The sequence below is a fragment of the Acipenser ruthenus genome, chromosome 11 (assembly GCF_902713425.1).
Source record: "Acipenser ruthenus chromosome 11, fAciRut3.2 maternal haplotype, whole genome shotgun sequence".
Classification (NCBI taxonomy): domain Eukaryota; kingdom Metazoa; phylum Chordata; class Actinopteri; order Acipenseriformes; family Acipenseridae; genus Acipenser; species Acipenser ruthenus.
Window position 1 is genome coordinate 41,945,663 of NC_081199.1, and position 17,404 is coordinate 41,963,066.

The 17,404-nt window shown below is 40.7% G+C and overlaps 1 protein-coding gene across 2 annotated transcripts in view; it reads left to right on the top strand.

Annotated features, from left to right (window-relative positions):
- LOC117427012 (uncharacterized) overlaps positions 1 to 16,699 on the top strand; it is a 62,767-nt gene extending 46,068 nt beyond the window's left edge. Inside the window, exons 9-15 of one of the 2 annotated variants that reach the window (XM_034045347.3) lie at positions 1,813 to 1,908; positions 2,851 to 2,893; positions 4,228 to 4,292; positions 5,196 to 5,306; positions 13,633 to 13,720; positions 15,656 to 15,737; positions 16,349 to 16,699. In XM_034045347.3, the coding sequence (XP_033901238.3) occupies positions 1,813 to 1,908; positions 2,851 to 2,893; positions 4,228 to 4,292; positions 5,196 to 5,306; positions 13,633 to 13,720; positions 15,656 to 15,737; positions 16,349 to 16,412 (549 nt within the window). In that variant the 3' untranslated portion in view covers positions 16,413 to 16,699. The remainder of the gene's footprint in view (positions 1 to 1,812; positions 1,909 to 2,850; positions 2,894 to 4,227; positions 4,293 to 5,195; positions 5,307 to 13,632; positions 13,721 to 15,655; positions 15,738 to 16,348) is intronic. The other variant, XM_034045348.3, reaches the window with a different exon arrangement.
- The last annotated feature ends 705 nt before the right edge of the window (positions 16,700 to 17,404 follow it).

The following is a 17,404-nucleotide window of genomic DNA, read 5'->3' on the forward strand; positions in this document are numbered from 1 at the left end:
GTTTGACTGTGATGACTCTTCGACCGCAGTATAACAGATTGATTATGTGGAATTTACATCATCTTGTGTTGAAGGAATTCATTAAACAATTGGCAATAACGGGCTACAGACAGATGCTTCTGCTCGTGCATGCAAGAGCCGTCAAAATCATTCTCATGGTAGCAGGCAGCTGTCAGGAATTTGCATTGGAGTGGCAGGGTTCAATAGAAATCAGAACTTAAGAAAGTTTATTATGCTCTTTACCAGGCTTATACCATATATTTCACACCATTTCTCAAAATAAACCGTACATTTTTACCATGAGTTTACTGTAGGAAATAGATGCTGGCTCGCTGTGCTGCTGACTGATCCTGCACCAGTAGACTGAGGTGCCTGCTCTAAACATGAGCCGATTAGATGACCACCATGTTGTAGTATCTAATTATGTACTCTGAATTCTCCCCACATCGCGCCAGAGTGAACGCCATTGTACAGTCAGTGTTTCATTAACATGCCATGACGGTATGCCCAGTGCTGCAGCCCCCTCGCTGAGCCTCTCGCTCTGTTTAGAAATGGAACCACAGCAGTAAGAAGCAGAGGGGGCTGGCAGTGCAGCTGATGGGGATGCTGCCCGAGTGAGCCTGCGTGTGGTAGCCTGGTGCGGGCGCTAATGTGTTTGTTTATGGCTAATTGGGTGTTTCTGTCTCGCTTGGTGGAAGTGCACAGGGCGGCCTGCAAGCTGTTGCAGAATCCCCAGGAGGCTTCCCACTTTCAGGTAAAGCCCTCTCACACTCCATTATCTCTCCCATACACATTATCTGGGGTAATGAATTGGTAATTTCGTTTGCCTTAAAAACATACTCAAAGTATAGTATTTCAAGTTGCTGGGGGTGTTTTGTTTATAAAGTTAGTTAGTTCCCATTTGCACGGTTTTGCACCCCATGGTAATACTGTGCATTTACCATAGTTTGCTGTTTTTTTTTTTTAATATGCTCTCTGGGCTTTACAATGCTTTCACTATACCTTATTACACTTTGCTATGCTATGCTACGGCAAACTTCTTTAAGGTTTAGTCAGTTAGTTTGTTCCTAGTCTTCTGTAGTGCCTTTAAACCCGTTAATCTCCAATTCCATTTTCCTGTCCGAAAACAAGTAATAAAAATTAAATTCATTGACCACATTCCATGTCAATGGTTTGATTGTGCAGTCTTCGGCTTGCAGCTAACCCTTCTCTTAATTTCTTAACTCGGCAGAGACTTGGGAGATCTGCTTTCAAAAATGATCTGTATAAAAATGTGCTAACAACTTGTTGGAAACATTTCTCTATCCTCACAATGGCCTTCAAAAACCAAGAGATTGGAACTACAGATTCTAATATTATATTGTATTTACCTTTTTTATTTTAGATAACCAGCCAGACAATCCTAATGTCTATAGGGCAGTAATAAAAAAAAAGGCCCAGGGTCTGTCAGAGATGGTTTGTTGTAAATTGACGATGGCTTTGATACTGACAGGGAGGAAGCCCCATGTGCAGTAGAAGAAGGATCTCTGAAGTGGCCCGAGGCACAGCGACTCGGATTGTTTGAAGGAGTAGCTGCAGGACTCATCAGTCATTTATCTCTTCAAACATTTATACAGGCCTGAAAGCAACAGCGTGACCTTTACTACCCCGCGGGCTCACCCAGTCCCTCTCTTCATGCAGTAGATACTGGTTTATTGTATAGCTTCACAGAGGAAGGGATCTGCATCTGGGATGGGGAGCCATTGCCAGTTGTAATAAATCACATATATGCATGCCCTGAAATGACCAACCTGATGAATCTCATTGCTGCAGGTGAAAGAGGCCCAACTTGGAGAATGCCAGTCAAACCCATCTGGTATGGGTCAGTATAGAGATCACTTCAGATCCACAAGCGTCCCTAGATCAAAGGTCAGTATGAGCATGAACATGGGCTTGCATAGTCTATCCATCTGACTGTCCGTCCATCTGCTATCCTACCAGTGTTAAAACCTCATCGAGTGTTGCAAGTTTTGGAGTACATGTCATACTGTTACCAGCGTTTAAAAGCCAACATCTGTATATGGCTTATTTTCTCTTTTAATTTATATGAAAATTAAAACAAAACAAAACAAACAAACAACTGAAAATTGGTGCAAATAATTTATTTCCCAGTTTTCCAGGTTCATAAACAGTAGGAAGAGTTTTGAACTTCTGGATGTATTTAAACTGTGCTTTTTGGGGGTTTCCGCCAGCTTGTAACAGGTTGGGCAGGAGTAAAAAAAACAAACAAATGGAGATGCACAAAGCAATACTAACGGTTCCTGCTGTTACAGATGAACACTGTGTGTCCCTTTGACAAAGTCTATTAATTAGACAAGAACATTAGCTTGTAGATCATGGGGATTCGTGTGTAATTCCACTCTCATCCCTTGAGGTCTATTTATTAGAAGCCCATAACGATGGCGGTAGTCTGCAATATCAATTCCTTCAATAGAAATTCCAGTCCATTGAGAACGCCAAGACCAGTATTCATTTTTTTACATCCCCTATCCCCAGTAACCTTTCCAAGGGCAGTATTGTATCCCTGCTCTGTTCGTTAAGATAGGCTTAATGGATTTTTTCTGTGAAAAAAAAATCTTATTTTACAAAAGAGCTGGAAAAAAATGAATGTACCACATCTTTACACTGATAAAGCAGGTAGTGAGAATTTAAATGACTGGAAGATAATCATTTTTCATTAAATGACTGGAAGATAATCATTTTTCATTAATAAATATGAATAAGCGAATTGAAATATGTTGGCATTTGGCCAGGCTTTTTCTCTTTGAGTAAAATATATGGGGTTTTTTAAGCTTCTTTGTTTCTTTTTAGCTTTCTTCTGTTGAAAAAGCAAGAGCTCAAACAGCAAATAGTGGTAAGTGCTGTCCGTTTTTATTCCAATATACTGTAAGGTCAAGCTCCTTGTCGAGCAGCTGAGTGGTTCTGACTCCTCCAACTGTGTGCAGCTGAAGAATGTATTATAAATCACAAAATCCAAGGTTATACAACAGTGTTGTGTTTACTTTACAGCTGAGCTGTATGTTCAGCTCTCACGGGATTGATTCTGCAGACAAGAACTTTACACATTTTCAAAAGAAAGACATAACTCAAAGTTTTGTGTCAAAATGCACATTTTTGCTTTATAGCAAGGGGCTCAGCTTGCCACAATGTGCTCATTTTGTAAGCCTTTCAAATCTTACTCCAGCCATGACTTACCACTCCTTGTCTATCAACAGTAACTACAGTATTCACTAAAAGCCAGATACAGTTTCCATCAAGCATAAGAAATTTCATTTCCCTACTGGTACCTTTTCTTTAAATTGGTTTCCATGGAAACTTTTTATTTTCTTTTCTGCACAGCAGGATACAAAAAGACACCCACAACGACGAAATAAATTCTCAAAATGCGGGTAGCATGCTAAAAACACAGGCCTGCAGTACTTGTTATGTGTAGAAATACAAACTCAACAACGAGCAAATAGCTTAACTGAGAATGCATTTGGAAGTACACAGAGTCATAGACCCCAAAAGCGCATTTCCCAAACGTTTAGTTCGTATGCAGTATGTGCACCACATTAATAAATAGATACAGTATGTCATCCTACTTTTTTTTCCCCTTATATCATCTAGATTTTCCCAATGCCTAAGCACTTTAGTATGCTATCATTGTTTTCTAAAGTAAGTTTGGGAAGCATATTCATGCTGCACAGGCTTCGGTGCACAATGCTTCAACCTGTGGGTTTCAGTGCACACAGTGCAACGCTAATATGCGTCTCCCAGTCTTTTTTCAGAAGCTTTTCTTTTTTTTGCTGGAATAGTTACTGGCTAAGTTAATTAATGACCGAAGCAGAAAAAAACAACAGAGCATTATACCGAACACACATAATCGGATATAAGGAAGGAAAGCAATGAAATACTAGGAAAATGCATCTGATAGAAAATATCCCTTTACAGAGCTTTGTTCCGTGTAGGAAAAGAGGTGCACATCAGACTCTTGGGCAAAAAGCTTTGAAGATCCAATTAGTGTTATAGTTGAGGGAAGTGTTATACAAAAGCTGGCCGTACAATATAAAATCTGCAAAGACATGAAAAGGGATTACTTTGAAAAATGAACAAGGTCAAATTTTACTCTGTCGATAACTTCAGCGTAGTGGAAAAATGAGTTGGGTTTTTAGTATTTCGATGTGTTGATGAGTATTTGATCTGTAGGTTGTGCTGCACAGTTTGGACAAGCTAAGGCTGACAGCTGGACATGGGTGGTCCCTGTGCCGCAGGTGAGTTATTGTTTTTCTGCTTCTCGTCTGCCGCGTCTTGCCTTGAACCCCACAGGAAACAACTGAACCCCCATAAATTCAACAGAATGCAGTAGACCTTGTATGAACCTATGGATGCAGCGGCAGATCAGTCTGATTGCTGAGAAGCATCAGTCAATGCACACAGTAACCCAAACACTGAACGCAGGGAGAGAGCTATGCATATCTACCAGGAATGTTTTAGGTAGCATGGACCCCAGCCTTTCATGAATGAACAGTAAACCTGCCAATGTTACAAAACCAGCGAGAAACACAGTCTTAGAGCTGTTATTTCTCCATGCAGCATGACAAATTTTCACTCCCACAGTGCCTATAAATGAATCGGCTCCTGACAAATGGTTTGGTCAAAGTCATTTGTACTCATTTCGCTGAAAAATCCTGCTCATTGTTGGATGAATATTTTTTCCAATTCTTAAAAACAAATTCAATGTAGATCTTGTTTTGGTAGAGGTGCCGTTTCCGTCAGATTAATGATTTACTGTGGCCTCTCAGATATGTACAACGCCTTGAGGTGCTTCTGCATAAATTCATCGATTTTCGTTGTAAACGCTGCTAATTTTGTTTCCCGAAATGCTGTCATCCTTTTTTCCCTTTTCAATAAATTCATGCATGCAGGGCATACTTTATTAGAAGCTAAAGCAAGCTCTATAAACAGTGCTTCAGTATCACAGATATTAAAAACAGAGAGCGCATTTTAAAAAGCCGGAATGTACTCAATTGATAAAAATTCTGCACTGTAAATTAAAGATTGAAAGCACAATAGTTTGATGAAGATAAGGCACTTCTTTATGGTTTTGTCAGTGCTTTGTGTAAATGTTGTGTTTGACATCTTCGCTAACCTCTTTCATGTTGCTTTTTATCCAGCTGAGAAGTGACGATTATACAACAACCAGGCTTGAGCCAATTGTGACAGAAGAAGAGCTGCAGGCAGCAGAGACAGCAAGACTAGCCCTTGAGTATGACATTAGCACCATGGCAAGTACTGCTGTCTGGTAATTCAGTTAGGTTCTGTACTTGTTTGGGGTGAATGCTCAGTGTTTCATCAATAGATGACAGTTTATTTGTTGTGTATATCTTGCTGTTCAATGGACAATGGTCCAACAAACTCAAATTTACCTGATTAAAATTATCATTGCTACCCCTGCCCCTTACATGGTTAGGAGTCACCTAAACAAATATTTCTTGTAACAAAGCTGTACAGAGGCAGCTGGTTTTGTAGAAAGCATCAAACTGTCAGTCCGTTTGAATAAACAAAGGTATTCATTTATTTACTCCTTCACATAAAATAATCAAAACATAAATATAAAAAAGATCAGAAAATAATAAATATTTTCATAGCTGTAAGTAAAGCTCAGATTCTGTAAAAAGAATGAATATATATATATATATATATATATATATATATATATATATATATATATATATATATATATATATAACAGACAATGCAGCAGGATTTCAATACATTTTTAAAAATACAAATAATTACCAAACCATAGTCCTCTCTTTCCTGTTTCAATCAATATATAATCTGCTTGACGATGCAAACCCAAAACCTATACCTTGTAAAACACCTTTTAAGAACTAAGCATGCCTTCAAAAAAATAAATAAAAGTGCCAAAATGTTTAGTTTGTTGTTGACTTTCACCCTGTGTGGAGTTTTGTAGAAATAGTAAATAAAAATATAGTGAGAGTCTATGAGAAGTCCCCACAAATATAGGAATACAAACGTGTGTGCTGTGCTGTGCTGTGCTGTGCTGTGCTAGAGCCTTGTGGATCTGGCATTAGTTCAATTCCCCAAAGTGGCATTCGTTTTGTAATGTGCACAGAGCCTGAGTTAGTCAGATTTGATATTAACCACCATCACATTAGAACAGGGCAACTTTGGAAATAAACATGATGCCTGATTAAATGTCTGATCTACAAATACCTGCAGTCTGTAGAAAAACAAGGGGCTTGTCGTCAGCCTTTACTTTTTCACCTTTCTTCTGCAATAAGTAAAAGCCTGTCCTGCTGTACATTTCAAATATTACATTCCGTGATGGGCGGTGAAGGGGCAGCGTGCATTTCAAATATTACATTCCGTGATGGGCGGTGAAGGGGCAGCGTGCATTTCAAATATTACATTCCGTGATGGGCGGTGAAGGGGCAGCGTACATTTCAAATATTACATTCCGTGATGGGCGGTGAAGGGGCAGCGTACATTTCAAATATTACATTCCGTGATGGGCGGTGAAGGGGCAGCGTGCATTTCAAATATTACATTCCGTGATGGGCGGTGAAGGGGCAGCGCACATTTCAAATATTACATTCCGTGATGGGCGGTGAAGGGGCAGCGTACATTTCAAATATTACATTCCGTGATGGGCGGTGAAGGGGCAGCGTACATTTCAAATATTACATTCCGTGATGGGCGGTGAAGGGGCAGCGCACATTTCAAATATTACATTCCGTGATGGGCGGTGAAGGGGCAGCGTGCATTTCAAATATTACATTCCGTGATGGGCGGTGAAGGGGCAGCGTACATTTCAAATATTACATTCCGTGATGGGCGGTGAAGGGGCAGCGTGCATTTCAAATATTACATTCCGTGATGGGCGGTGAAGGGGCAGCGTACATTTCAAATATTACATTCCGTGATGGGCGGTGAAGGGGCAGCGTACATTTCAAATATTACATTCCGTGATGGGCGGTGAAGGGGCAGCGTGCCGCTATGAAGCGATATGTCATGAACTGTGATTGAATCAGGTGCAGTAAAAGATACATTAATGTATCTTTAATAAGACAGGCTGTCCCTTAACCGGCTTTGGGAGATTGGTCAATTAGGCAAACTTATTCCAGGGCAAGGATGATTTGGATTTGCAGTCTTGGAACAAATAGCCTGCACATTGTTGAGGTGAGCAAAAGCGCCTTTGGGATCACTGTGCAGCTGCAACGATTTATGCTTATTTGGTACCTGTCACAGAGAAGCATCCTAGAGAAGTACTGTGTGAATCTGGAAGGAATTCCAGTACAGCACCATTACGTGGTCATTCTCTCTGTACAAGCTCCTCTACACTGGTATGTTGGTATGACGGCTATAATTTGGGAATCACGTGCCTGAATTAACTGATTCAAGTTTATGGGATTGTGTTAAGGCTGTGACTGGAGGTACTGACATCTGTAATCTGTAATTCATATCCCTGGTGTAAAAATAAATAAGTCCTCTTGAAAAGTGTCAGACTGACAATCTTCTATTTACCAGCTGATTGGGTACAGTGCAGCACATATAATGAGACGTGGCATGTTAATTAGGATCCAAGATAAACAATAGACATAGCCTAGTGTCTGACTTCAGGATTCTGTTAACCCATGGTTTCGTGTTTTGTGCATTGTGACAGAGTTCTGTGCTGTGGAATCTCTTTGCACACGTTAGCACTGCTCGTGATTAGCCTAGTGAAGCGAGCGTTGAGGTCAATAAAGCAGACTATCACAAATTGAGACCCGGGTCTCCGCTCCATTCCTGCAAGGAAGGTTAAATGGCACGGATAATCCCCATTGAAACCAATTAAACCTGGAGGAGCCGCAAACCATGACAATGGGAGTCATTTATAAAAATGTAGGCTGTAGCTGTCCGGTGACTGTAGCAGGCACATATAACCGCAGGAAGGAATAAGGGTCTGGGGGTTTATCTCTGGTGTGGACCTTATTTTACAACAGGATAGATTCACTGTTTACCATGACATGTGTCTGCATTAAAATAATAGCAACTACAGCAACAAAAACACCTTAGGTGTAGGGGTGCCTTAAACCATCCAAAGTTCTATAGAAGTAGGCTTGCTACTTTTTTATTTTAATTGTTAAAGCTTGTTAAACGTCGAATTCCCCAAAAATATGAATTTGACTGAAATAAATTTATATTGGATAAACGTCGGTAAAACCACTCTCTTTTTTTTTCTAATTTAGGAATAATCTCTAGTCTGTAGTTTTTATACTTGCTGTCTGTCCCGTCTCCGTTCCGCTCTGAATGGGTAGGGGGTGCTGTCAGTCAACTCAGTGGTCCCTTAATAGGCTAGTGTAGTTTCACTGTCAATCATTTCATCCTGTTATGACAGATCTCGTTGGCTGAAGCAGCGTTAGAATGCTCTTGTCCGTTGAAATGACTGTCAATCATCAAGGCCGACTGGGCACTTTCATTTGCCAGCTACAGCGCCTGTCATTCAAAGCGCCTACTTTGAAATTAGCGGGTTAAGATGTAGGTAAGCTTTTGCTATTATAGGTATATACAGTGGCAGTTACTAGTTTTGATTTGAAAATGGGGCAGAAGAGGAAAACATTTAATGAGTATTGCACAGAATACCCTGATGGACGGCTGAAGTCTCCGAGGCAGGACAAAGCGGGCCAGTCTGCCTTGCCTCTAGTGAGTCCAGCTGTGCTGAAGCAGGAGAGGGGCAGAGCTCAGAATAATAAGTGCAAGTTAGTTCTGTTCAACTATCTCATATTTTGTTCTATGCATATTATTTTTACTTGTAAATGTATGCTATAAAAGTCTGTAATACATTTTATATGCTGCGTTTTCTACGGTTTATTTGAGACAATTTTGTAATTTGTGTAGGAACTTTAGCTTTACAAGGTATAGCTTCGCTGTGACCAAACGTTATTTCAATTAGAATGTTGGTAACCATGGTTTTGTTGCATGTTGAATATGATAAAGGGGTTTCTCAAAGGCATATTTTTTTAAGCATAAAGGTTGATTTCACCCATGCTCTGCTTGAATTGAAAAATAGATAGAAAAAAAAACATTAATTCTTTCAAAAATAAACATTGATATTAATCGTTGATTTGGCACAAAAAAAAGAATAGTAGCAAGGCTATATATAAGCTTCAAACCATCTAAAGTTATTTCTCAATTGCAGTACACAGGTCACAAATATTAGATCAGTAAATTGGTGCAACTGCGAAGAAAAATGGAAATTAAGCACTGTGTCCAGAATGTAAGAACATTGCAATGCAGGAATGAAAAAAGAGTGTCCTTGGTAAATTCCTCTTACAGCAGATCGTCAAATCTCGAAGGAGTCTTCTATTCTCTGACTCGTATTGTGTGGGTGCAGGGCACCACTGGACAAGGTTAAAGTATCTTCTCACCTTCCAAGAACCAGACCCTCTAGTGTTGTGTTAAGGTACTGGTGATTGGGGTGTGTTGTGTTAAGGTACTGGATTGGGGTGTGTTGTGTTAAGAGCCTGGAGATTGAGGTGTGTTGTGTTAAGGTACTGGAGATTGGGGTGTGTTTTGTTAAGGTACTGGATTGGGGTGTGTTGTGTTAAGGTACTGGAGATTGTGGTGTGTTGTGTTAAGGTACTGGAGATTGTGGTGTGTTGTGTTAAGGTACTGGAGATTTGGGTGTGTTGTGTTAAGGTACTGGAGATTGGGGTGTGTTGTGTTAAGGTACTGGAGATTGTGGTGTGTTGTGTTAAGGTACTGGAGATTGGGGTGTGTTGTGTTAAGGGCCTGGAGATTGGGGTGTGTTGTGTTAAGGTACTGGAGATTGAGGTGTGTTGTGTTAAGGTACTGGAGATTGTGGTGTGTTGTGTTAAGGTACTGGAGATTGGGGTGTGTTGTGTTAAGGTACTGGAGATTTGGGTGTGTTGTGTTAAGGTACTGGAGATTGTGGTGTGTTGTGTTAAGGTACTGGAGATTGTGGTGTGTTGTGTTAAGGTACTGGAGATTTGGGTGTGTTGTGTTAAGGTCCTGGAGATTTGGGTGTGTTGTGTTAAGGTACTGGAGATTGTGGTGTGTTGTGTTAAGGTACTGGAGATTTGGGTGTGTTGTGTTAAGGTACTGGAGATTGTGGTGTGTTGTGTTAAGGTACTGGAGATTGTGGTGTGTTGTGTTAAGGTACTGGAGATTTGGGTGTGTTGTGTTAAGGTCCTGGAGATTTGGGTGTGTTGTGTTAAGGTACTGGAGATTGTGGTGTGTTGTGTTAAGGTACTGGAGATTTGGGTGTGTTGTGTTAAGGTACTGGAGATTGTGGTGTGTTGTGTTAAGGTACTGGAGATTGTGGTGTGTTGTGTTAAGGTACTGGAGATTGTGGTGTGTTGTGTTAAGGTACTGGAGATTGTGGTGTGTTGTGTTAAGGTACTGGAGATTTGGGTGTGTTGTGTTAAGGTACTGGAGATTGTGGTGTGTTGTGTTAAGGTACTGGAGATTGTGGTGTGTTGTGTTAAGGTACTGGAGATTGTGGTGTGTTGTGTTGAGGACGCTTGCTAACGATGCTGCTTTCTGCTGGTGATACAGATTAGATCAGTTTGTACTGTGGTTAAAGCACTTGCTTGCAGCCCCAGTAGTTGCATGTGGACTGCAGCCCTTGTTACGTGTGCATTTTTGTGTATGACTGCAGCTCTTTGTTGATATACAGAGACGTTTAGCCTTAAGTGCTGTCAAATCTGTTTTCTTTACAAGAGTACAACATTCCCCACAAAATTCTTTAAGAAATTTGAAAAAGCCTTAAAGAGACTGCCAAGCATCCCTGCAGTTCTTTTTGTGAAACCTTGACTTTCAGCACTTGAATTGAAAATAACAATGATTCTCTTCTCACTGGAAGATATTGAAATGTGCCTGTGAATGAGATTGATTTGGATTCTCTGTTGTATCATGTAAATAGCCTGGATGATTTCTCTGCTCAGGGAGATTTCCTGTGTAATTAAAAATCAAATACAAGTCATACATTCCTCCACCACTGGTCCCAATGCTGAAGTGATTTCAGATATCTGCTTTCAAAACCCTGCAAAATGACATGCTTTCAATTTCTTCACATTATGGTAATGAATATTATTTGTGTATTTATTTCAAACAATTTTAATTGGTATGAATAACACTAGAAGCCCCTTATCGAAAAACTCCCTTATTCTGCGCTGGGCAAGCTCTCACATTACTGCCAATTACTGTTGTCCGCTGTGTTGGCCTTTATCTTCCTTGGCCAGCACAGTCTCCAGATATCAATCCAATTGAACAAAATGTGGGGTGAATGTGAACTGTGCATTGATGGTAGCAGTCCACTGAGTACCTCATTGACCCTGTTACTGGCTGAGCCGCAGTCATGCAAGACACCTCCAGGCACCTTGTTGACTCCATGCCTTGCGGACTGTCCAGTGTGGGATGGACATGATATTACTATAGGTGGGTGGGAGGCAGTCCTAATGAAGTGTCGGTGAGTTTGATATGTTCTGTCACCTCAGTAGGGGTGTACGTTTCCCATTTCATTCCCTAAACGTTTAGACTACTGTGTTAACACTAAAGCTAACACCTATTTTTGGTATGCATATTTTAACGGGGGTGGGGGGGGTGGGGGGTCTTTGTCATGTATACACCATCTCTGCTGCTGCTTGCTAGGGGTTTTAATAGAGCTAATAGGATTTCTCGATTCTGTTTTCTAATTAGCGAAACAGATCTCCTATTAGCAATCCCCTGCTAATGGAGCTGCCTACAGCTCGGGCTGCCCTTCAACCTGACTGACAAGGAGTTATTACAGTCCATCTCTCGCTGCCTGTCGCCCTCCTCAGCAATTTACCAGCACTTAATGAGCAAGGGTCACTTCCGTTGACTAGGGAGAAAGCACAGTGACAGCCCGTTCAGATGAGCACAAACACTTGAATATTAATACACACTGCACAAATTGCTAACTGTCTTGACTTTTAGCAATGCAGTCAGTCCCTGTAGGAAAGATGGGGAAAGGGGGTAATTTTTCATTCATTTTTCAAAAGCAGAAAGTGTTGGGCATCTACTAAAGAAGTAAAGCATCTGCATTGAGAATGAACCTGGTCCTGAAGGAAATTAAAATGCCACTCAGCTCCAATGACAAGTCCTAACAGAACAGACACGAAACAGGTAATAGCTGGTGTTGCACAATTAAAGGACCACAGTGTACTTCACTAAATATAGTTCAGTGAGTAAAGTTCACAAGGGTTAATGGAATCAATGTTCATTGTACAAGCGTTTCAGATGCAATTTGATCCACTGCTTAAAGCAAAGGTCTTACTGTTGAGATCCTGAGTTCCATTCCCAGCGCAGCCAATCCATAACAAATTGTTAAAAGAGTATTGGAGCATATCAGCAGGGCTGTGAGGGGGCTGCAAAACGAGTAGAAGATATGTTGAAGAAAGCATGACCTTAGAGGACATCAGAGACATGACGTCTCAGACTGTAACTGCGACCTGGGAGATTAAAGCCCACTGTTTATGACACAAGGGGCAAACGGCCCAATAGTGCAGAACCCCTCCTACACTATGCTGGGACACTGGTTGAGTTTGGAGCTGATGAGGGCAGTTTCTCCTGCTGAGCGTCCTTCAGCAGACCTGTTGGTGTTCCACAGACTCAGCCTTGGATCATAGCATGACTGCAAGCTTGAGCAGAGAGCATGGGTTTAATCTGCGTGACACCTGTCTCTAAGAGACTAGTTAGAGACCCTTCTTTTGCAAACACCTACTGTACTGTGCTTCATGACAAAGTAAAAATGAATGTGGTCTGTTTTAATGATCTAAGCAGCAGCAGCAGATTTAAATAACAGGGCAGCAGTGTGGAGTAGTGGTTAGTGCTTTGGACTCTTGACTGGAGGGTTGTGGGTTCAATCCCCGGTGGAGGACACTGCTGCTGTACCCTTGAGCAAGGTACTTTACCTAGATTGCTCCAGAGAAAACCCACCTGTATAAATGGGTAATTGTATGTAGAAATAATGTGATATCTTGTAACAATTGTAAGTCACTCTGGATAAGGGCGTCTGCTAAGAAATAAATAATAATAACACTGCCCATGACCTCACATTCCTGTTCTAACATGGGGAAAGCTAAAGGGTGTTTAGATCACAATATACTGTAGGAATATTAAATAATACAGACAGCAATTCATTCTGAACACTGTGCTTCAATTCTAGTACCTGCCTACCAGCTTAGGTTTCTACTGTTTTTTTCTGTGTCTTATTGCTCCCTGAATTTGTCATTTTTTTATTGTATTACTCATGTACTTGGTCACAAAGTTCTCATGAAATGTCTCCAGAGTGGTAAAAGTAAACCCTGACACACATCGTTTGCCTGTTCTGGAGGAGCAGTAGAGTGTGCTTCATGACCCCCTTTACTGTGCTTGAGAGAGACTCAGATAGGACTGAGCCGCACTTGCTCACTTACAGGGCTTTGAGGGGGAAGCTCTGATGGGCATGTGCCAGTGTCATTGACCCTAAACTTTCTTTCGTAAGCACCAAGGTAAAGCCGTGAACCAAACGGTCTTCCCCATTACCTAATTCGCTCGCTTCACTCTTATGTGCCTTTCCAGGAAAAACGGTCTCAATGGGAGTTGGACTGGAAGATGGATTACTACATTCCCGGCTATCGAGAGGCGAACAGGGAAAGACCTCAATCAGGTGGGGGATGCTGTCTCTGTAGATACTGCGCGAGGCAGAGGCAGAGATTGAGAGTTAAGAAACATTAAACGGCTCTAAAGTATGCTGTTTTCTCCCCGGGATAGGAATAATCACAGAAAAATGCCTGAAATTAATTAAATGATGTCATGCTTGATTTTATCTGATCTGGAAGTCATTTATCACTGTTTTGCTGCTTCTATTAGCCATCGGATCAGATAATAATTCGTCTTTACACAGGGGCTCAAGGGTAATTTATGGATGGAAGGCTAATTCCTCGACGTGTTAATGTCTGTAATTGGAACTGTTTTCCCAGTGAGTGACAAATGTTACAGAATTATGACTCAATGCAATTGCCTCGGAAGACAACAGACAGAGTCAAAGTATCTGGGGCTTGTTTTGCAATTATTATTAGCTAGTTCTTTAGAATGGTCTCTAACCCCCCCCCCCCCCCCCCAATTCAATTCAATTCAATTCAATTCAATTCAATTCAATTCAATGATGCGTTATTGGCATGAGAAACATCAGCAGTATTGCCAAAGCAATTACAGTACATATCATATGAACAATAGATTTACAAGAACAATAACAACAAAAATAATAACAATGATAATATTTATGGGAAGTGTGGGAGGAAAATAGTATTTTTTTACAGGAATTTGTCCCTTGTTTGGGAGTATTTCTCACAGTGTAGAAGAAAGTGCATCTCTGTCTCGACCTCTCCTGTCTCACAGTGACCACAGAGCCTGTTCTCTCTGGCCAGCCGGTCTGTTTCTGTCAACCTTTTTCAATGGCCAGGCTGTTGTCACTGAGTTTATTTGGGGGTTTTGTTTCTTTGTCCCAATATTACAAGTAGGGGCTTTTGATTTGTTTTACAATTTGGTTGACTCTAATTGGCAGTGTTTTAGTAGTGTTGTCCTGAAGCTGGTTAGTGTTAGTGTGTGTTAGTGTAGTGCGCTTCAGGACCAGCTGGCTGAGGGGACTCTTTTCTGGGCTGAGCTCTTGGGTTAGCAGGGCCTTGCACTGGAGGGAGTCTGGCTCACTTTTGTTTAGATGCATCAAGAATTGTAGTGCTCTTTTTTGCATGTTGGTGAGCGGTGGATAGCGGCCTAATTTTCTTCTCTCTCTCTCTCTCTCTCTCTCTCTCTCTCTCTCTCTCTCTCTCTCTCTCTCTCTCTCTCTCTCTCTCTCTCTCTCTCTCTGTTTGCATATCTAATTCTATGAGCATCTTTAATGAACTTCCCTGAGTATTAGTCTCCTCTTTATGAAAACATTACATAAATCTCTTACTCTATAAAACCAAGTGCACCTTTCTGATAAATCTACAATTTATCAGAATAATATACATGTATATGTAATGGTGATGTGTAGCCAGTAGTAACCGCTTGCTACTTTATTGGCTTTGTTTTGAGTAACAGCTTTACTAGAATCCATAGCAGCACTTTGAAAGCGGGATTGGAACATGTGCTTTAGAACTCATTCTTGGCATCTGTTCTGGCTTAATTATTCTTTGAAATACTGAATGTTATTAAGGCATGTGTAACTCTTGATATTCTTTGTTGGCACATGCTGTGCCTATGTGCTGTAAACCGTTGGGGGTAAACCTTTTATGCGTGAAACTTTAATTTCACTAAGTTCTTTTACACAATAACTTAAATGGCTGTACACTGTGCGGCAACAACAGGATTAAACCATGGCTGGATTCATAATTGATTAATAGAGTGCTAAACTAAGGAAGAGCCCATGCAATCCATCTGCAGTTTCCCAGCCCCATGGTTAATTGTATAGTAAAGTGCGCTCCCTGCAGTTTGTGATTGGTAATTGTATTCTTCCATAGTTCTGTGCAGTGTTCCAGCACACATGCTTTCTCCTTTCTTGAAGCCTTCGTTTGCCCATTTTTGAAATGCTGCTGCAGTGCTTTACCTGTTTAAATTGCAGTGCCTGTGGTGGAGGTCAAGCCAGTCAGGAAGAGAGCAGATGCACCTAATGTGTTCAAGAGGCTGTCGTCCTGCACGAAAAGGTCAGAGGGTTTTAGATTCACCTTCTCCTTTGAAAGTATTACCAGGCTGAGCTGGGGGAAATAAATTGGGTGATGAGAACAATTAAACGCCCAGGACTCCCGATTTGAGAGCACTGCTACCACACCTCTCTCAGACATTTTCACTGAGCTCTGCATTTCTATTGTAGGTACTATTTTAAATAGATTTGGTTGGGCATATCAGTGTTTCAGACTTAGGGCTTTCAGTGACGCACAGTACAATACTAATATACTTTCCCACTTCACTTCAAGTGGTCATGGTCACAAGGTCATGCTTTGTTTGTTGTTGTCCATTTTAAAATTATTGTTATTCGTCGGGGCCTGGTTGTGTGACATCATCCTGAAAATAAACGTTGATAAAAATCGGAATATATGCTGAAAAATAAATGTCGATTTTATCCGTCGAAACTGAAAAAAAATTAAAATCGAATCCTGGCACGCTTAATCATAAGTTAGTAAATAATGAGCAGCAACCGCTGCAGAGAATCTTTAAGAACAGGCAGAATATGATATTAGACAAAACATATTGTATATTAGAAGAATATTAAATGATATAAAATAACCCTTATTGCTGTTGCTGTTTTTGTCTTAAGGGGACCATCGCCATGCCATGCAGCAGCATGCAATGCCTTCACACTAGGAATAGCAGTCCTGTAGCAAAGTGTTCAACCTGAGATCCACAGCGCACACTCCCCAAAGAACCAAGTGAGAAAGCCTGCAAGTGTCCTTGGTATATTAATACAGTGCAAACAAGAGTTTATTAACATCATGTACTTCTGAGGATGGTTTGTTATATGCCTTTTTAAAATAATAATATGGGTACATACCTAATTGTAATATTGAATACATGGTTTTTATAGATTAATAATTAACCCTTGTACAGTGTAGAACAACCAACACTGATTGCTTGAAATTTATTTTCCAATATTTTTTTTTTACTGTAAAACATGTACTGATATATATATATATATATATATATATATATATATATATATATATATATATATATAATGATCAATATACTGTTTTATAAAATGTTTTTTGCCTAATTATATAAAAACAGTTTACATGAAACCTGATGTTTATGTTTATTTATGTATTTAAATTATTATGGCGATGCTGAGGTTGTGAAATTGTGAATTTGCAGATGCTGAAGATCTTGACACACTCTAACTTAAATCTGAATGCCACAGTTCATGAATACACATCACAAAGCAGGTAGAAAACCCCAGTCAGGGTTCTCTGCACACATTGCATAGGCAGGGGATAGTAGATGCAGATGCAGTGATTACAGCAGGCTAGCACACTGCAGCTACTGCACTTGCTGTCGCACACATATTCAAGGGCTAGTCCAGTTTGTGTGCCAGTTGTGATTGTGAAGTAGGCTTAGAACGCAATTCATGGCATGGTCTGGCTGGATTCATCCCAGGAGGATGCTTCCCAGGCTGGGACCCTGACCTCCAGCATTCAGTACCTTAGCAGCACGGTGGGGGAAGCGATGATTGATTTGACGGCCGTGACAGGTTTGCCGTTCAGTTCTCCTGATTGGCATGTGGGTTACAGCTCTGGCAGGCCACATTCAAATTGGCTAAAAAAAAACGGGGGTAAATTAATCCAAAAAGAAGTGATAATAACATTTCAGTCAGGGA